Below are 21760 nucleotides of genomic sequence, written 5' to 3' on the forward strand. Positions count from 1 at the left end.
CGTGTTTGCTATGTATAAGAAACATGCCGAAGGTGGATTGAATGTAAGAAGTCTCATCATTTATTCATTATGCTGTACTCACTCATTCACTCACTCAATCCTGAGGCAGTGAGTGATTATGAATATTTAGTTTGATTTAGTTATATAAATAGTCTCTTTACAAACGGTGCATGGGCAAAGCGAGGAACATTATCAAGGACGTTTCTCATCCCAACCATGGACTTTTCACCTTGCTTCCGTCTGGCAGGCGTTACAGGAGCCTCCACTCTCGCACCAGCAGGCTCAGGAAGAGCTTTTTTCCTGAGGCTGTAACCCTGCTAAACTCTACCACAACACTTTAAAATATCACTGCACCCTGGATCGCACTAAACTTTTGTACTTTTTAAGTGTTTCATCTCATCTGTTTACATATCAGTATTTGCAAATTTGCACATGGCACTACTGCACTAATCACACCAGCACAACAATAATGTATGTATATATTGTATATTATCCACTATACTTATATACTCTCTTCTATTTATTATCATTCATTTAGCCACTGTAAGTAATTGATTTAGCCACTGTAGTCACCTTGTAATTATATAGTAGTCTACTGTATACACTGTACAACCATTATCTGTTTACTGTTTTTAATATATGCACCTTTATTTTTACTTATCTGGTCACTACTGCACTTATATGTAAATAATCTCTATCTTGCACTTCTGGTTAGATGCTACTGTATTTCATTGGCTCTGTACTTGTACTCTGCACAATGACAATAAAGTTGAATCTAATCTAATCTAATCTAATATGAATATTTATGAATAATAATAATAATAATAATATCCACAAAGTTGAATCAGTTCATCTGGACACAAGTTTGTTGTAGAGATACGTTTCGTCACTCAATCCGAATGACTTCTTCAGTCTGAGCTGGTGGTGGATACCCCAACCTTATATGCAGCCGATTTGCATAACAATGGAACCGGTGATCAGGTCCATGTGCAAATCACAATGACCATTAATTACAATGGTCATGTGTGTCTTTCACATATGATTGGGGTATAGCTCCTATGAACGGGGAGTCAAAGAGGCCATCTATGTGAAGAGGGAACGACCATCCCTGAACCGGGGAGGGGGCCTGAGAGTACATCTCTCACCGTCTTACAACACCCGTAATAGGAACTATACCCCAATCATATGTGAAAGACACACATGACCATTGTAATGAATGGTCATTGTGATTTGCATATGGACCTGATCACCGGTTCCATTGTTATGCAATGGGCAGTGATCGGTCGTAATGAAAATCGGCTGCATATAAGGTTGGGGTATTCAACACCAGCTCAGACTGAAGAAGTCACTTGGATTGAGTGACGAAACGTATCTCTACAACAGACTTGTGTCCAGATGAACTGATTCAACTTTGTGGATTTGTGTACCTGGATTATTGAGCATGCATCAACACAATAATAATAATAATAATAATATTATCATTACAAGGTGAACCGTGCAGCTTTGTTATTCAGGAAGTTTGTAACAACTTAACCCCTTGTATTACTCAGTACCCTTGATGTAGCTCTCAGTATCAAAAAGGTTGGTGACCCCAGGCTTATATAATAAACACTGCTGGTTTGAATTTAGGTACGGAATGCCACATGCTGAAAAAATAAGTGACCAACAGAGGGCGTGGTTCGCCGATTCCTTTTTTTTGTTGTTGTTCACAAAGTGGGCGTGGTTGCAGACTAACGTCAAACTGCCGGACCACGCCCCCTGGTGTTGGCGGTTGGAGAGAAGGGAGGGAGCGGAGGCTGAGCCTGATCCCCACGTGTGACGCTTTTGGCTTCCCGCTTCAGTAACACTGCTGCTGCGCTTCTCTTTATTGCTCGTCGCGCTCTCTCTCGCTCTCTCTCTCTCTCTCTCCCTTTCTCTCTCCCAGAGTGTGTGTATGAGTGCATGAGTGTGTGTGTGAGAGAGTGTGTGAGAGGCTCGTAGTTTTTACTGCCCGCTAGTTTTGGATCAGAGTTGCTATGGATGGAGACGGGAGCCAAGCCACGTCCGGAAGCCCGAGCGACGCGCACCATGACCCGGGGTAAACTCGCCTATCTGCGCGCCTTGTCTGCGCTTCTTACCAGCGCCTGTGCGACTTTCTTCTCCCGGCGCACTAATAACGACAGGCGGCCGAAACCCTCCGTGTTTAATCCGCCTGTCCTTATTAGCTGTCCCGGATCTGCACTAAATACTGAAGCTATTTTGCGCACTACCTGCCACTTGCGCTCTTTAACATTTGAACATGGCCGATACGGTTCCAGGACTCACTTCTTACTCTCTTTTTTAACTCTCTTCTTGCAGCAAAATGTTCATCGGTGGCCTGAGCTGGCAGACCTCACCAGGTAAGCCTGGCATTCTTTATTATAATAGTTTTACCCCTGTCCTCTATTCGACCCCTGCGCACTCGCGGCGGGGCGCATTTTTTTCCCCCTTCTTTGCTTTTTGCGCCTTTTGCGCACAACACACGATCTTTCCTAACTGCCCCGTCCTCTCTCCTCCTGGTCCTCTGCAGACAGCCTTAGGGACTATTTCAGCAAATTCGGGGAAATCAGAGAATGCATGGTGATGCGAGACCCCACAACCAAACGCTCAAGGTAAGAACATCAGATTGATTTATTTTCCTTTGCATTTTATAATAATAATAACATCCTACATGTAGTTTGATTAGTTGCAAAGCTATGGATGTGACAGTTGGACTGTCTTGCCAAGTGTCTCGGTGCATGCCCAGGCTCAGCATCAGTGATCGTTTGCACCATGCAGGGAAAACATCTTGTAAAATGTATATATATATATTAAATATAAATATAACTATAAGTCATAAACGATGCACCAGATGGACTTCACTTTGAGAAACTAGATGTCTTTAATTTAAAGTCAGTAATCATGTAATTAGAAGCTAAACACATGCACAATATATGTTTATACATTACAAAGGATGTCCTGCATTCTGGACTTGTATTGGGGTACACATCTCATCCTGTACCCATTCGGAAATAATGCATATTGATGTCCAAAAATAAGATGTGTATATAATGACATATTTAGTACCCCTGTACTAGACTAGAGACTTCAATTCTTTAGCTTCTTCCCAAACATTACAGTGTCCGCACGTCTGAAGTCGAATCAAATTATTTTGTATTGTATTATTTACAGTGAACATTGTCTTGACCCGTTCGGAAATAATGCATATTGATGTCTAAAAATAAGATGTTCCCATACATATTCAGTATCTCTGTACTAGACTACAGACTTTAATTCCCAAACAAGAGCCTTTTCCCAAACAATACAGTGTCCACACCGCTCAAGTCGAATTATTTTGTATTGTATTATTTACAGTGAACATTGTCTCAAAGCGAATTAACACAGTATAGAACCAAAAACTCCAAATGAGTAAACCTAGGATAACACTGTTAATTTAAAAAACTCCCTAAATATTATAACTAAGAAACTTTGATAGGAACCCAGACTCAGCATGGACTTCCATCGTCTTTGGGCGATCTGGAGAATATTTGGATTAAATGAATTGAGTGATGCAGATCAAATTTATGGAACATTAAGATCACCTCTGTGATTGTATAGAGCACTGTGAGCTGATTTTAATATTAATTGACCACGAGGCTGCAGAGGATCAGAAATAATTGTGATGGATTATTTAAATTGATTGTCTAATGCTTTATTCATTTAGACACCCTTGGTGTTGGTTTTCTGTTCTCTACTGGGAACACAATTACAATTCTATTTATTTTCTTAGTAAAAAAAAAAAATATATATATATATTAAACGTACCATAGCCTTTGCACATGTTACATTTCTTTTGCTCACCGATATGATATATTTAGTAGATAGGCAACAGTTGTGCCAAAAATGTGCTGGACTTTGTTTCCTGTACAGAATGATCATTTTAATTTAGAAAATTTACCAAACGTTGAATTTGACCAGGAGGTGTCCAAACTTTTCCATAAGAATTATTAAAACTTGAATCATGTGTAAACAAATCATTTGAGAAAAAGTAAATACAACATACAAAAAAGTCAGTGTAGCAAGCAATCAGCTACATCATTTCCTTCTAAAGCACTATAAAAGAAAGATAATATAGTTTTGTATGGATGAAGTTGATGCTATTGTTGTGTCTTGTTATGTTCCCTGTTTCTTAGAAAAAAAAATCCTCCGGTGCAAAACAGCAAAGCCACGTTTTCATTTATGATCACAGCAATGAGAGTGCAGAGAATTCTCTTAACGTCATAACCAGATCTTAAATCTGGTTTCGCTTCATCAGCGTTCCTGTTATAGATTACAGGTGTGGTGTATCCAAATGCCTCTCTGCTCAATTACTCTTGAGTCATTTAAAAATCCTTTGAGGATTAAAATTGTACATGTGAAAATCATAGTGAGTGTTTCATTTCTGATCTTGGTTCCTTTACCTCCAGCATCGAAGGCACTGACAACATTTTGCCTGCTGGCTAACAAACACAGTGTCAAAGCAAATCTGTGCTATAAGGATTTGATAAAATTCGGTGGGGAAACCAACTGGGTGCGACAGCCCAGCAACTTTGATTTCAGTCTTTATTTATTGTCATTACAGCAACATGTCCAATGAAATCAAGGTGATGTAGAGTTTGGTTTGTAATGCCTGACCTAGACTAGACCTAGAGTCCAGCCGTCAGTAAGAGAAATGAAAGGTTGTCTGTGAATGTGCATGAGTGCAATTTGAAGGGTATAGTACTAGAAGACTCAACAGCGAAGAAGATAAAGCATATATTTAAGAAAACGATTACTTCAAAATCTAAATAAACCAGCTTAATAACGCAGCAGTACACACAGTCGTGTGTTTTATTTTATAATTTTATAATCTGTCTAAAATATATACATGAATGATTCCATTCGGCTGTTCTCATTTGGCATTGCCACAGCAGATCATCTGCCCACATATTTGATTTGGCTCGGTTTTACACCAAATGCCCTTCCTGATCCAAGCCTCATGTTTATCCGGGATTGGTACTGGCGCTAAGGGTGTACTGATGTGTCCCCACAATGGCTGGGTTCACAGATCGCAGTTCGACTTCTGTATTTGTAAGCACAGACTGGGATTCGAACCCCCAGCTCTCTGGCACTCTTAGTATTACGCCACACCAGCTCACATATACTGTAACCCAAGTTCTATTTCATTTAAATAATATTATAATAATCTATTCCTGACAAAACAACAAGACGAGTTTTAGCCCATAGTTTCTTTCTATTTGCTGAATTTAACATTTCGGGAAAAAAGCCACATCTATAAGTCTTCCTAATATATAACTAATAATTACACATGCCCAGCCATACACATGATCGCTAAAAAACAGAATAAGTCAGACCAGTCGACCTTCTTCCATTGATTTGGCTTTGACACCTTATCACCAGGATTAAAATAATCTCAACTTGAGGCACAGTAGCTCTTCTGTTGGTTCCGTAACAGATTCCATAACCTAATGTCCTCTAGGATCAGTGAGTCTTGGCAACCAAACAACCTGTTGGCGGTTTGTGGCTTGTCCATCCTCGGAACACTGTCGGTGATACTCACCACGGCTGTCTGTGCCATCCAAATATTCACTACATTTCTTGGGGTTGGGGGTGGTTCTAATGTTTCGGCTCATATGTGAATACATACATATATATGTTTGTAACATACGTATCCTGCTATTATGTGTTTATGACACTATTATGTATTATAACATTATTATCCCAATAATATTATATATATATATATAAGTTTATGTAAGAGCGCTGGAGACACAAATCAGTAATCGGTACCTACAGTTCATTTTTAACAACCCAAATGTTTTGTTTTCTGTATTTGTCCTCGTTAGTCATTTCCAATTCCCGAATGTAAATCCCCTGTTGCTCACACAACCCACGATTCCATCACTGAGACCCGAATCACCCTGCGCCCCCTCCGACACGTGTCCAGTTCTTATCACCTGGCAGTGTCATGTTTGCACACAAAGCTGTACTGCGTAGGGAGAATCACGCTACGCTCCATGTGAACACCCCCCTCTCTCGCAGGTGCCAGGACTGGTCCCGGAGATCAGATTTCGCAGCGGCAGTGGGAAGAGACCCTGTCTGACCTTCCCTCATTTAAACATGACCAATCGTGTCTGTGTGGACGCTCGGCCAGGCCGGTGGCTCGCGAGTTCAGACACCTCACAGTGGTGCGCTAGAGCATCAGACCGCTGTGCTACCCAGACACCCTTTATTATACCCAATTTTGCAATTTAATATGTTAATTTGAGTTTTAAATGCATTAAAGGAGACAGCACATTTTCAATAAACACTGCGATTATGAAAAAATAAAATAAAATTATACTTTACTTCAACTTTACATGCATAATGCGCTTATACGTACAACCGGATTCTTGTATTATTATTTTCTGACTAGAGCAGTATAATAAGAGTTCAGTAAAACTCCTCTGCAACCTTTCTATGTTAAGAACAGCTGTAGATTTATATGCATTTTAAAAGTTATGGCAGTGACTTGAAATAGACTTTGTGAGAGAACACACATTCAGCTGGTGAGCTGAAAACCTTCCTAAAAAGCCTCATATTATACAGTAGACTTAAACTAGATGTTTTAGCTTTTATATTTTATATTACAGATACTGATTTGGAGATATGGATGTTTGGTACAGCTCTTAAAAAGCTTGCAGTTGCATATCAACCTTTATAAAAGATAAAAATGTATAAATATATATATATACACCGATGAGGCATAACATTATGACCACCATCCTAATATTGTGTTAGTCCCCCTTTTGCTGCCCTGCAACTGTGATGCACTGTGTATTCTGATACCTTTCTATCAGAACCAGCATTAACTTCTTCAGCAATTTGAGCTACAGTAGCTCGTCTGTTGGATCGGACCACACAGGCCAGCCTTCGCTCCTCACGTGCATCAACGAGCCTTGGCCGCCCATGACCCTGTCGCCGGTTTACCACTGTTTCTTCCTTGGACCACTTTTGATAGATACTGACCACTGCAGACCGGGAACTCCCCACAAGAGCTGCAGATTTGGAGATACTCAGTCGTCTAGCCATCACAATTCAGCCCCTGTCAAACTTGCTCAAATCCTTACGCTCGCCCATTTTTCCTGCTTCTAACACATCAACTTTGAGGATAAAATGTTCACATGCTGCCTAATATATCCCACCCACTAACAGGTGCCGTGATGAGAGATAATCAGTGTTATTTACTTCACCTGTCAGTGGTCATAATCTTATGCCTAGTCAGTGCATATAAGCTGTATAAGCTTTACAAATATCTATACCAGTGTTCTTTGTAATAACTGGATGTGCTTAAAATAAATGGAATAAAAAAAAAACGATTTGTTGCCATAGCATAGAACATAATTATGAGCAAGGCTGTGTTCATCTGATGGTTTATTTATATTGTGTTTTGCAATATTTGTGTGATCTTTGCCTCTAATCTTTTCACAGCAGTGTGTCTTATATTCTTTGCTACGGAGTTGTTGTTTTTTCTAAAAATATTCCAGTCCAGTGTACAAAGTGTACAAAATTCTTAAGGAAAATCGGTGCTATATACATAATGTGGCATCCTTCAGATGCAGGACGGATTTAATGCGTATTTTGAACATGTATTGTTTTGCAGCGTCTCGGAGCATGCATGCGCTTAGCGTCGGTGAGGACATGTGTCTGTCCCAGAGATGTTCACAAGTCACAAAATATGAGTCCGAGTCAAATCACGAGTCTTTAGGCTAGAGTCCGAGTCAAGTCATGAGTCAATATAATCTACACAAAACATATATTGGAAATGTAGTGTAGAAATAAACAAGCAGTATGCAAGTTTAGATAAAAAACAATAACAGATTAGCAACTGTATTTTGCCGTTTTACTTAGTGCCTTTACTTTCCTAGTCATTGTGAAAATGAATGTAATTTCCGTAACCAGAAGGTACCAGTTAAAAGCTTAAACTGATACGTTTTGTTTTCATTGCAAAACAAAAACGTGCGATAAATCATGGCACAGTGGCCAAAAAAAATCATAACCACTGTTTACCTTAGCTTATGTTCTTCCAGCTGCTATTAAATTTATAACCGTGTGTTGTCCCATTAGGAATATAATCCGTTATTTTGTAAATGTGCTTATAATTAAAAACCTCCAAACTTTTCCCGGTTGTGAAGTAAAATACTAACTCGTTAGAAAGCCAATCAAGCGTTTCATTGACCATCTGTGTGATGCAAACTAAATAAATACAAATAACAGCATTTCTTACTAAAAATAAAGGTCCGATTGGTTCAGAAAGCTTTCTTTCAACCATTAGTGCCAATTCTGTAGGAGTGTTCCATTCACCCCATTTATTTCTGAAGTGCACTACGTAGAGTATTCCATTTTAAGTGAAATTCCAATCCAAAAATAACAAAAATATTTAAATGAAGTGAACTTCAAACTGTGTAGGAAGTAGGGAGCGACACTTCATCACTGCGTGTGTTGTGGGTTAAGACGGCCGGAGCGTTAATAGAGAGCAGAATATTTATGATAAAGATTTATGATAAAGATAATATATATTTTGTCACATGTAACTCTTGTTCACGTGTTCACGAGTCGTTTTTTGCGAGTCATGAGTCGAGTCCGAGTCATCTGAAACAAGTCCGAGTCAAGTCTGAAGTCGCAGACTCGAGTCCCCATCTCTGGTCTGTCCTACCACGTACCCTTGTAGGAAGATGGGAAAAGGTGTGCTCAGTAGACAAAACATTACACCATGCATTTTTATCAAATGCTGCAAATGTTGAATATAGTGATGTACACGTTATAGAGGCGAATCTGAGCTATAGACTTCATGGAATGTTTTGAAAGCAAGACTATATTAAGCAAGACTAAGATCATGGTTCGAATTTCAGGGGGGATGGGGGTGTCTGACCTTCCTAATTAATACTTGGACACTTGGACACAAAACGAGGCAAAAACAAATTTTGTTGTGGTGTTGTTTTGTTTGTTTGGGTTGTGGTGGAGGCTTGGTGGCTAGATAGCTAATATATTAAGTTGACGCCCCCAATTGTCACTGCATAATTTTCACTCTGTCTAAGATCTTAATCCAGTGTCTGGAAATCTCATTCCCCGAACTGTTCAGTCTTCTCCAAGCTCCCAGCACACCTGATTCAGCTCAGAGGCTAATAAATCAACCTGAGCTCTGTGTTTTGAAGGAGGACAAACACTACATGAAGGGCGCATTCAGGAGAACAGTGGGTTGGGTTGGTAGGGAAGGACGAAGTCAGAAATATAGCTGCGTCTATCTCAGCGCAGCGTTCTATTTATAAAGTATCCTGTATTCATGCCTGCCTCGTGTTGCACTAGCACACAGTGCAAAAGCTGCTACCTAAGTGCAGCCTGACATTGACCTGCAACCTTTGCGAGCACACGATTTGAGAAAGACGTCTTTCCTGCTTTCAGTATTTGCAAGCCACACTAGTGCTAATTCTTCACACTGGGGCATTGATAGAGCCAAAAACATCTGTATTTAAAGGTTTGATTAATAGCTGCGGGTCCAGATTGCATCTTTGCATGATAATTAAGTTGCATTGCTCATCGCATCTCCTTACTGTTCAGTAGTAAGTGGACGAATTTATAGCATAAAATCGGAAAGTCAGCTGTTGGAAAGTCTCTGAGGTGTGTGCACAAACAACCAATTTGATACAGGTTTTGTTTTTGCAATTTTATATACTTCTACTAGATATATATGCATGGGCTCATACAGTGGGGAGTGCTGCCACCTTACAGCAAGAAGGGCCCTGGTTTAAATCTCCAGTGTGGAGTTTGCATATTCTCCCAAGTTTCTGCTTGGTTTTTCCGCTGGGTTCTCCGGTGTCCTTTTACAAGTCCTTTGACTTTAACCCATTACTGTTGGCAAATTGTCTTTAATTCTCCATGATTTCAATGTTTAATTTAATCAAGTCATGGGCGGCACAGTGGCTCGGTGAGTAGCACTGTTGCCTCACAGCAAGAAGGTTCTGGGTTCGATCCCCAGGTGGAGCGGTCTGGGTCCTTTCTGTGGGGAGTCTGCATGTTCTTCCCGTGTCTGTGAGCTCTGGTTTTCTCCCACAGTCCAAAGACATGCAAGTGAGGTGAATTGGAGATGCAGAATTGTCCATGACTGTGTTTGACATTAAACTTGTGAATTGATAAATCTTGTGTAACCAGTAACTACCTGTTTTGTCATGAATGTAATCAAAGTGTGTAAAACATCCTTCTTTAAATGATTTAGATTAACTAAACCAAGCTTAACCGTATTTTTTTAAAAACCCTTAAAGTCTTAAATTAGTTTGTTGCCTTAAAATGTTCAGATTTACTTTCTTGGCTGATTAGATTAAATTCTCCTGTATTATATTCTTGTACATTTGTTGCATTCATGTTATTTTTGATTATGTTAAAAAAACTTTTATTTACAAAAAGCAGGTCCATATCATGATGCTCCCACCTCTGTTGTCTAGCCAAATTTCAGATTTGTTAAAATGTCTGTGTTTGTCTGTGTTTCTCCTGTAGCTGGGAGTTTTGCATGTGTTGTAACTGTTGTTCCTGCTGTGATTCTTGACCGGATAATGTTCGCCTTATCAATTTAGTTTTGTCAACACATCTTTGTTTAGGCTCATAAAAACATACTTTTTGTGCATATTTATATCTACAAAGTAAAAAAAAACATAATGTGGTTTTACTAATAATTAATGGTAATGTTACATTATGACAAAAATACATTATAAATTATTTAACATTATTATAACATTATTATTATTCAAAGCTCATGCTGCTGAATGCTGTAAAAGTAAACCTGGTCATAAACTGATCGGGTAACACTGTTTCAGCATGCAAATCAACCCTGACCGTTATCAGAACTTAATTGTTTGGGATCTGTGTCAACCTGGCAACCCTGGATTGCAGCCTTGTGTTAGACTGGCAGTTGGAGAGCCTGCCGTGCAAAAGCTGCTGCACTAATGCAGTCTGACATCGACTTGGGGAGCATTCAGCAACTGTAGAGCATAGTGTGTGTGTGTGTGTGTGCATGTGTGTGTGTGTGTGTGTGTGTGTGTGTGCATGCTGTCCTCCTTTCTGCATTTGCAACACACACCCTCACAGCCAAGCATTGATAGCTGCTATATTTAAAGCATCCTGACCTGCCTGGTGTTGCAGTGGCACTCAGATCAAGGGGAGAGAAACGGCCGAGTGAAAGCAGCTGCCTAATGCAGTCTGACATTGACTCGTAACCTTAGAGCGGAGTGTGTGTGCCCGCACGTGTGTGTGTGCGTGCGCACACTCACTGTCCTTGTTTCTGCGTATGCAAAACACACCAGATCTGATTCCTTAAGGCAAAAGCGTTAAACTAACTAGGTGCAGTGATGCAGTGTGTATTATTGTCCCTGTACTGTTTCATGATCTAATGCGTCTCGTTTTTTATTCCGCAGAGGCTTCGGATTCGTTACGTTCGCAGACTCCGGCAGTGTAGATAAAGTCCTAGCGCAGTCGCACCATGAATTAGATTCAAAGACGGTAAGTTGGCCTTTTATTACTTTTTATTCTGCAATGTTTTCATGGTGAATGGAAGTTCAGAAAGGATTCAAATGTGCACAGTTGTTCTCTTTTAAGTCACTTGATATAGGCAATTTCCTGGCAGTCGTGGAATTTTCATTTTTTTCTGCTCTGCCGCGGTTTTGTTTCAGTGACTTAATGATTTTTTCCAAATCTAGGTGCACTCATTTTTTTCCAGTTTTTTCATTAATAGAATAGAACACCTTCATAGAACACATTCAAATGGAACACCTTCATTTGTCTTATATACATGCAGGGCGGCACGGTGGGTAGCACTGTTGCCTCACAGCAAGAAGATCCTGGGGTCGATCCCCAGGTGGTGTGGTACGGGTCCTTTCTGTGTGGAGTTTGCATGTTCTTCCCGTGTCTGCGTGGGTTTACTCTGGGTGCTCCGGTTTTCTCCCACAGTCCAAAGACATGCAAGTGAAGTAAATTGAAGATACCAAATTGTCCATGACTGTGTTTGATATAACCTTGTGAACTGATGAACCTTGTGTAATTACTACTACTGTTCCTGTCATGACTGTAACCAAAGTGTAAAACATGATGTTAAAATCTTAATAAACTAACAAATATACTGTACATGTACATGTATAGTACAATAAAATTATTTTCCACATATCCCAGCTTGTTTGGAGACTGAGGTCAGAGCGCAGGGTAAGCCGTTGTACAGCGCACCTGAACCCGAGAGCTTTAATGGCCTTCCTCAAGGGCCCAACAGTGACTGCATAGCTGAGACGGGATTTAAACTCAACATTTCGATTGAACCCACAAGGCTACCTTCTCCTTCTTTATATTTTTAATTTTTAAAATATGTTTATGTTTTATATCTGCATTACATTTTTTTATTTATTTTTTTTATTTTGCACTACATGGATGTGCTTGTGTGATGCTTGTGATGTTTGTGAATTGCTGTTGTAACACTGCAGTTTTGCTTTAAGGATCAATAAAGTAATCAATCAATTAATCTGCTGGGTGAGACAAATACAAACAGCAACTTGCTTGAATTACATTTTTTACACAACATCATAGATTTTTGTGTCACGGCCTTTTAATTTCATGTTAGTTATTATTCTAGACTACAGCTGGTGACTTCTGTGTGCCCATATCTACAACTTGCCTGCACTATAATACATTAAACAGTGAAAGAAAAAATCATCTGAATGGTCAGATGCAATCCGTGAGCCATCAATAAACGAACCATTTATGAATTTAAAAGCAGTAGGACATGAGTGACACTGTCTACAGTCAAGCAAGCTTTACATCACCATGGGCTTAAAGGCTGCTGCGCAAAAAAAGTCCCTAATTCAAATTCTGCACCTTAAAGCCTGACTGAAGTGTGTTGCTAATTACATGGACAAAGAAAAAAAGAACACAGTCACCTAACTTAGACTGTGCCACTGTGCACAAAGTGAGGTCCTTAAGGTCATCTTTTTACATTTTACACCCTTGGGAGGAATTGAGTGTGAGCCAGAGAATGACCCATGAAACATGAATATGAAACTTAAGCTTGATAGTTTAATTAAATATATTTGAAACATTAATACACAATCACAATAAAAAAAATTCAATGAAATAAGAAAGCTTTGGACAGCATTAGAAACTGTTATGTTTCAGAAGTTATCACTCTGGAAGTCAAAAACATTTATAACATGTCGTTGAGAAACATGTGAATGCTGTCTGTGAAGATCTCAGCCATCTGAGGGGTGCATGAATCTCTTCTCTTCTCATCCACACACCATTTCTTAGTGCTATTAATAGAAAGCACAAAAGAGAAAGCTGTATTAATGATCACAAACTGAAGGCTATGTATCATAGTTTATTACAAATAGTGTACTGGCTACGCCAACTAAACCATAACAGGTTAAATGTCTTAACTGAATTATCTGCTGAGCTAACTAGCTATCATTAAGTGGAGGAGGCTTATTATTTAGAACGAATGCTCTCATTAACGAGAGCAAAAATATGGAAGACGAGACAGGGTAACGTTAGGCTATAATGTTAAGTTATATAACGTTACTCATATAAATGACTGATTAACTATAGCACTTAATGAGTTAGCTAGCAAACAAACCTGAAAAATAGCAAACTCTTAGATAGTTTTCCGACAAGTACTCTAGCATTAACAAACATTAACTACGTTGGTTAAAGCACAAAGCGGTGTAAAAACTTACCTGAATAACGCTGGTCATCACGGCTGCAAGGCGTTTCACCGGAGTGCTGGTGTGAAACCATAACTCTGCTCTGTAGTGTCTGCGTCCAGCTCGTTTCTTTGGGTTATTTTGGCTGAAATACTTTAGAAAGTTTCGGTCTCTTTATCTTTGCCTCTCTGTCTTCATAAACTCCCCGCTGCGCCATGGAAGCGATGCTGCGCCCCCTGCAGTCCCTTTAGTGCATTGCATCAATAACGACTAGTCGACAATGAAATTCCACGTCGACAAATTTTTATAGTCGACGTTATCGATTACGTCGACTAATCGTTGCAGCCCTATCCGGCATGATACTTTACTGGCTTGTTATTTTAAGGCGCAGCGCAGAGATGATCATGTGTGTACAGAAGCACACTTTTCTACCGATTATGGAATCTCCAAAGTAATAAAATGCACTCAGTACGTAAACACATTCATCAAACATTGTCAGCACACTACAGCACAGAAAAGTCTGTTACACTAACTTAATGAAAATTGTTAAATCAATAAACACAAACCTCAAAATTTGAATTTGATGGCAAATTGCTCATTTCATGGTCCGTGATGCGATTTTCACGGCCGTGAATTAGGTAGGGCCTTAGTTATAGGTGTCACATTTTCTACAGTAGAGGTATTGGCAAGGTACAAATAACAGTATTTTAGCCATGTTTTGTTTTTGTAATAGTACAAACTATGGCAGATTAAGAAAGTATTTGGATCTTTGCACACTTTATTGCACTAATCTACATTTAATTACCCATAACGGCAAAGGAAAAACAACACTTTTATAAATAAAAGATTTAGGGTTGGTTTCACAGACAGGGATTAAGTCTAGTCCTAGACTACACAGCATTTTGAATGGAGATTCTCCATTTAAAGCAAAATGTAGTCCTGGACTAGCCTTAATCCCTGTCTGGGAAACCAACCCTTAGATTTTTATTTACTGAAATTTAATTTTCAAGAAAAATGTTTTCATGTCGTCTTTATGGATGATTAAATGGTAACGTTAGTTATTTGCCCTTTTTGGTTTTATTATTATTATAACAATACTTATTGTTCCATGCTTTCTTTATTTCCCACAAACCCGTTCTTGAGGAACACTAGCTGCTGGGTCTGGTGTGTGAACAACCTTGGTGTTAGAACTTTGTGTTTCTAAGGCCTGAGAGTGAGAATCTTGCCTCTGCTGTGATGGTATCTAGACTGATGCAGGCATTTATTCAAGGGCTTGGGGATGAACCGTGTCCTTGATTGAAACGTATCCTCCCCCGGAGCAGATTTAGAATAGAGTGCAATCGAATCGTGTCGTTCACTTCCTCTCCAGCTTTCCTCTTCAGACTCCCAGCTTTGCATGGTCTCTCACAACGTGGCCACATTATTAGGAACACTATTTTCATTTTTCCTCCCAATCTAGTCGTATCCAATTACCTGATTGCATTTCACTTCCTCTTTACTGCTGCTGACCTCCACTCCTGAGGGGACTAACACACGGCCCCTTCGACACGTGCAGTAGCCATCTGCATCTTTTCACCTGCACAAGGTTCATATGGGGCTCTGTCTCGCATACGGAGAGTCATGCGCTGATCTCCATTATGACCGGTCCCACCGAGATTCAAATATGGATCTCATTGTTGGTGGGCTAGCGTATATACCACTGTGCCACCTAAGCGCCCTCATAGCCTGAAAAAAAATCTGAACGTTCCTTCAAGAAAATAAGCCGGAAACATTTCATAAGCGCTAAAGGTTTCTAAGTTTGTGATAGAATTTTTTAGCTGGATTTTACTAAATAAATTACACATTTATTACTTTTTCTAGCTGAAATTTGAATAAAAGCTCAGTGGAAAGATGCCCCGCACCAGTGTGCTTAGTTATCATTTTCATAGTTGGATCTCAAATTGGCAGCAATTATCTTGAACTTGTGTTTAAATCAGAAATTGAAAAATGTTAACAGACCCCAGGTGTCCAAGTCCTCCGCTTTTGGTGTGACTCATTATCCCAGCACCTTTATTGTCAGTTTAAAAGGCCTGAAATGCCAGATGTCGTGGAGTACTTGGGGTCTCTCTGTGTGTTTAATAGCGGATGATTAATAGAGTGTGGATCTGAGAAGGACGGGGTTACGACGATAGACTCTAATAAGGAAATAGTTATGCAGTTATGTGGCGCGCACTAGGTTCCCAGATTTTTCTTTGGCATGTAATAATTTCTTTAACCAAATAAGCTATTTATTTTAGTGCTTCTGTGTGTTTGTCTTTGAAAAGAGGTTGGAAGTAGATTTAGATAATTTAGCCAAAAGTATGTGGACACCTGGTAATGAGCTTGGTGGAAATCCTATTCCAAGACCACAGACGTTAATGTAAAGGTGTTTCCTCCCATTCTTTGCAGCTATAGCAACCTTCACTGATTTGGAATGGACTTTGCACCTGGTTTTGTGGACTGTGCCTGTTAGAATTTGTGCCCATTTAGGCACTGATGGCTTGCAATCAGCCTTCCAATTCATCCCAAAAGTGTCTGATGAGGCTGAAATCAAGGGGTCTCGAAGAAGGCAGTGGTAGCTCAGCTGTTAAAGTACAGGACTAGTAACTGAAAGGACACTGGTTTAAGCATCTGCCAGGTTGCCACTGTTGGGCCCTTGAGCAAGGCCCTTAAACTTCAATTGCTTGCTGTTACGTGGGGGGAGAAAACAGGACCCAGGATGCAGAGATTAAATAAAAAAATGTTTTATTAATAAAAAGTAAACAAATAATAACCAGGGATATAACATTAAACATAGGAAAAACTAACCGAGTCGCGAACCCCATCGCAGCATGCGAGGCCGTCGCAACCGGTGCTGCAGGGATGGAGCTTCTCCATGGAGGAAACGAGAGAGAACCCCGAACTCGCCTCAGCGCAGCTCGGGGATTAGATGGGTCTGGCACCAGCCGCGTTTCACAACGCAACTGGTGACAGAGCCGATCTATAGGAAACAGGAGAAAAGCCCGAACTCGCCTCAGCATAGTCCGGGGAAATTGGTGGCTCTGTCACCAGTCGCACCTTGCTGTCACCGGGCAGACGCACACCTATAGGAAACAGGAGAAAAGCCCGAACTCGCCTTGGCGTAGTCCGGAGAAACCGGTGGCTCTGGCACCAGCCGCACCTTGCTGTCACCGGGCAGAAGCACACCTATTTAAAACAAGAAAGCCCCCGAAATCGCCGTAGCGCAGTTCGGGGGAACCGAAGGCTTTGTCGTCAGCCGCAGCTGGAAAGAAGCCAGTCTGTTTAGCGCAAAGAACATGCCGAACTCGCCGTCGCGATGTTCGGGGAAACGGGTGGCTATATCGTCAGCCGCAGCTGGAAAGAAGCCAACCCTTTTAGCGCAAAGAACACACCGAACTCGCCGTCGCGATGTTCGGGGAAACGGGTGGCTATATCGTCAGTCGCAGCTGGAAAGAAGCCAACCCGTTTAGTGCAAGGAACACGCCGAACTCGCCGTCGCGACGTTCATGGAACGCACCGAACTCGCCGTCGCGACGTTCTGGGAATCAGATGGCCCTGTCACCGATTGCGCCTCAGCACGACCGGGACTGAGCACACCTGTTTAGCACAAGGGACACAACGGAATCGCCGCCGCGAAGTTCGGGGAACCCGTTGGCTAAATCGCCAGCCACACCTTGCTGTGGCTGGGATTAAAAAACAAAAACGCAGACTTTAACTAAAAGAAACCAAACCAAACGAAACAGGGGCTAAAGGCATGACAACTTGTGGCTGCATGGTGCCTGCTTAAAAAAGCAGGCGCAGCTGCAGGTTGTCAGCCTTAATTAGGAGGCCTCTAATTTAAGGCCTTTGTTCCGGAGGATCTGTAATTCCTGCGACACCGGGAACCAAGGTAGGTTAACCCCAACGCCGCAGGAAACCTTACACTTGCAATGTATTCAGTCTCAATTGTAAGTCGCTTTGGATGAAGTCGTCTGGTAAATGCTGAAAATGTAAACGTAAATGGGTCTGCACAGGCCTCTTGAATTCCCCCCAGGTTTGTGCACAGGGGCACAGTCATGGGTTCAAGCAAGGGGTGTGGCTGAAACACCTAACTCATTAACAAGAAGCTGTCCACATACTTTTGGCCATGGAGTGTATATTGTTGGTCGGTGATTTGTTAGTGTAGATAATTCTGTATTGTCTTTAATAATGCAGAACGGTCTTTTAATTCTTAATTAGCATTTGTGATTGCCTAAGAGCTGAAACTCCAAGCCAGCTGCTATTTTTTAGCAGGATTTGCGTCTAGTGTAAGTAACGGCAAGATTTGACTTTCAAGAGTATCAACAGAGCACGGCTACAATCACAGTTTGTTTTAGAAACTGGCTTACCATTTGATTCAGTGCCTGTGGAGCCTTTTACACACACTGTTGCACTCTGTGTCCATTTTTAAGGGTAACATTACATCATTTGTCATCAGCGACGGGACGTTTTCATCAGGGATGGTGGTGGCCTAATGAGTAGAGCTTTGGGCTATCTATCTGAAGATTTTCCATTCAAATCCAGACTCTGAAGATTGTTGGTTTAAATCCAAGCTCTGCTATGCAGCCACTGTTGGGCCCTTGCGCTTGGCACTTAACCCTGTCTGCTCCAGGGGTGCCGTACAATGGCTTACTTTGCGCTCTGACTCCAGCTTGCAAACAAGCAGACACGGATTCGAAGTGTACTTATGAGATGTGATATTTTATTATATATACAGTGGTGTGCGATTTGAGACACAGCTGCATCAACTGCTTTCAGAACTTGCCCTTAGGAGGCATAGATTGGCTCAGGCGATTTAAAGTGAGCTTGTTCCCTTCCTCTCGACCTGATGTTCCCGCCCACAGTCAAGCGGAACATGTGAATGCGATGTCACCTAAGGTATCAAACCGGTCCCATAATGCTTTGTCAGCAAACACACATCACAGCTTGTGTTTACATATACATAAGATGAACTCTCAGGTTCAGGTGTCAGTTTTGCCATGGAATCATGCACCGCGCCCTCGGCCGGGTCTCGAGTCACTGCCCGTCCTTTCACCCCAGCTCAGACAGTCCGAATTGTTTTGGAAAACAGAAGTCTTTTAGTAAAAGTGCGTTCCTGTTTACCAGAAACAGAAAATGAAGGGAAATTGCCTCAAAGCAGCTTTTGATTAAAGACGCACTGTTCGCCTCTCAATTTGTGTGCAGGGCTCATTTTTGGGTAGGACACGGTACACTGAATAAAGCGATGTTCCTTATGCATGCACACACACACACACTAACCAACAAACATACAAAACAGGGGAATGATTTAGCTATGTGTAAACATTAGTGGTAGCACCGAGGCTCAGAATATTACATTCATTTGAATGATGAGTTTAATATGTTCTCTCTGTGCCCACATGGGTTTGCTCTGGGTTGTTTGGTCTCCTCTCACCTCCCAAAAACATGCATGGAAAATCATGGATTTGCTTCTCTAAAGTGACTCAGTGAATGTGTGGTCTGCTGCACCTTTTCCAAGCTGTGTGGACCCACTGCAACTTTAACCAGGTTGGCAAAAATAAATAAAATTACAGGTTTTATATTATAACGAATGAGGCATGCTCATGATTAACAGCTGTATAAAATCACCTATATAAAATAAATGACATTTTGGAGATGCAAATAGGGGTGAAGGGGTGTGCAACCTCATAGTAATGCCCATGGTTTTTGGAATGGGCTGTCCAAAAAAATAGTAAAACTGCGTAGCTGATCTGATTTGGGCCTGCGTGGTGGGTTCGAACCCCGGGCTGGACTCACAAATACAAGAGGACACACATCTGCACTCTTAGTGCCGCTCCTAAACCCGGAGGGTTGCATCAGGAAGGGTATCCAGCATTAAAAACTCCCAAATTGCGATGATCACATGGATGATCTGCTGCCGATCTGATCCAGGAAGAACAGCACAGAGACCCTGCTTTTGTAAAGGCGCATGTGTGTCCTGTTCTTCAATCTGAAATTCATCGAGCAGAACCTAAGCATGTCCTGATGAATTAAATAGACCTTGTACGTTCTGCTGGTGTTTATTTTTGCATTCCAGGATTTGAGGGCCTTGGGTATCTTGTTTGCACATGCACTCGCTGGGTTTGGTTCCTGGGCCTGAGGTTTACCTTCCGCCCAATTAGGTTTTAATCTTCGTGCTGTTTAGGCCTGTGAAGTACAGCGAGCAGCAGATTAGTTTAGGACGATGGGAAGCAGGTGGACAACAGACTGATCCACGATTGGAGAAGCTCAGAGTGATTTCCTCTGTTGGAGTGTGTGTGAGAGTGAGCTACCACTGTGTATGTGTAAGATCTATGTGTATGAGAGAGTATGTATGTGTGTGTGTGTGTGTGTGTATGGAAATAAGAGAGTATGTATGTGAGTGTTCGTATGTGTGTATGTATGAGAATGTGAGTGGGTGGGTGGCTGCGAGTGTATTTGAGAGAGTGTTTGTGTGTATGTCTGTGTGTATATGAGTAGTGTGTTTGTGAGTGCAGGTGTAAGTCTGAGTGTGTATGTTAGATATTTAGGAGTAAGTATGTATGTATGTATGGACGTATGAGAGTATGTATGTGAGTGTGTGTGTGTGTGTGTGAGAATGTGTGTGAGTGGGTGCTGTGAGTGTATTTGAGAGTGTAAGTGTGTGCATGTCTGTATGTGTGTATGTATAGTGTGTTTGTGCATGCAGGTGTGAGAGACTGAGTGTGTATGTAAGATTTTTTGGAGTGTAGGTGTGTGTATGTGTGCATGTAGGTTTGAGAGTGTATGTCTGTGTGTGAGAGAGAGTGCAAGAGTAGATGAATGGGTATGTGTGTAGGTGTGCGAGAGTGAGTGTGTGTATATGTACAGTGTATCACAAAAGTGAGTACACCCCTCACATTTCTGCAGATATTTAAGTATATCTTTTCATGGTACAACACTGACAAAATGACACTTTGACACAATGAAAAGTAGTCTGTGTGCAGCTTATATAACAGTGTAAATTTATTCTTCCCTCAAAATAACTCAATATACAGCCATTAATGTCTAAACCACCGGCAACAAAAGTGAGTACACCCCTAAGAGACTACACCCCTAAATGTCCAAATTGAGCACTGCTTGTCATTTTCCCTCCAAAATGTCATGTGATTTGTTAGTGTTACTAGGTCTCAGGTGTGCATAGGGAGCAGGTGTGTTCAATTTAGTAGTACAGCTCTCACACTCTCTCATACTGGTCACTGAAATTTCCAACATGGCACCTCATGGCAAAGAACTCTCTGAGGATCTTAAAAGACGAATTGTTGCGCTACATGAAGATGGCCAAGGCTACATGAAGATGGCCAAAACCCTGAAACTGAGCTGCAGCACAGTGGCCAAGATCATCCAGCGTTTTAAAAGAGCAGGGTCCACTCAGAACAGACCTCGCGTTGGTCGTCCAAAGAAGCTGAGTGCACGTGCTCAGCGTCACATCCAACTGCTGTCTTTGAAAGATAGGCGCAGGAGTGCTGTCAGCATTGCTGCAGAGATTGAAAAGGTGAGGGGTCAGCCTGTCAGTGCTCAGACCATACGCCGCACACTACATCAAATTGGTCTGCATGGCTGTCACCCCAGAAGGAAGCCTCTTCTGAAGTCTCTACACAAGAAAGCCCGCAAACAGTTTGCTGAAGACATGTCAACAAAGGACATGGATTACTGGAACCATGTCCTATGGTCTGATGAGACCAAGATTAATTTGTTTGGTTCAGATGGTCTCAAGCATGTGTGGCGGCAATCAGGTGAGGAGTACAAAGATAAGTGTGTCATGCCTACAGTCAAGCATGGTGGTGGGAATGCCATGGTCTGGGGCTGCATGAGTGCAGCAGGTGTTGGGGAGTTACATTTCATTGAGGGACACATGAACTCCAATATGTACTGTGAAATACTGAGCAGAGCATGATCCCCTCCCTCCGGAAACTGGGTCGCAGGGCAGTGTTCCAGCATGATAATGACCCCAAACACACCTC

General features: G+C 41.4%; 1 protein-coding gene across 4 annotated transcripts in view; it reads left to right on the forward strand.

Annotated features, from left to right (window-relative positions):
* Positions 1–1796: 1796 nt before the first annotated feature.
* msi2a (musashi RNA-binding protein 2a) overlaps positions 1797–21760 on the forward strand; it is a 375070-nt gene continuing 355106 nt past the window's right edge. For 2 of the 4 annotated variants that reach the window (XM_063013644.1, XM_063013643.1), the window contains exons 1-4: positions 1798–2077; positions 2338–2378; positions 2549–2630; positions 11481–11565. In XM_063013644.1, coding sequence (XP_062869714.1) covers positions 2016–2077; positions 2338–2378; positions 2549–2630; positions 11481–11565 — 270 coding nt within the window. In that variant the 5' untranslated portion in view covers positions 1798–2015. Of the gene's footprint in view, positions 2078–2337; positions 2379–2548; positions 2631–11480; positions 11566–21760 lie in introns of all 4 variants that reach the window. The other 2 variants (XM_063013642.1, XM_063013645.1) reach the window with 2 other exon arrangements.

The sequence above is a fragment of the Trichomycterus rosablanca genome, chromosome 18 (genome assembly GCF_030014385.1).
Source record: "Trichomycterus rosablanca isolate fTriRos1 chromosome 18, fTriRos1.hap1, whole genome shotgun sequence".
Lineage (NCBI taxonomy): Eukaryota > Metazoa > Chordata > Actinopteri > Siluriformes > Trichomycteridae > Trichomycterus > Trichomycterus rosablanca.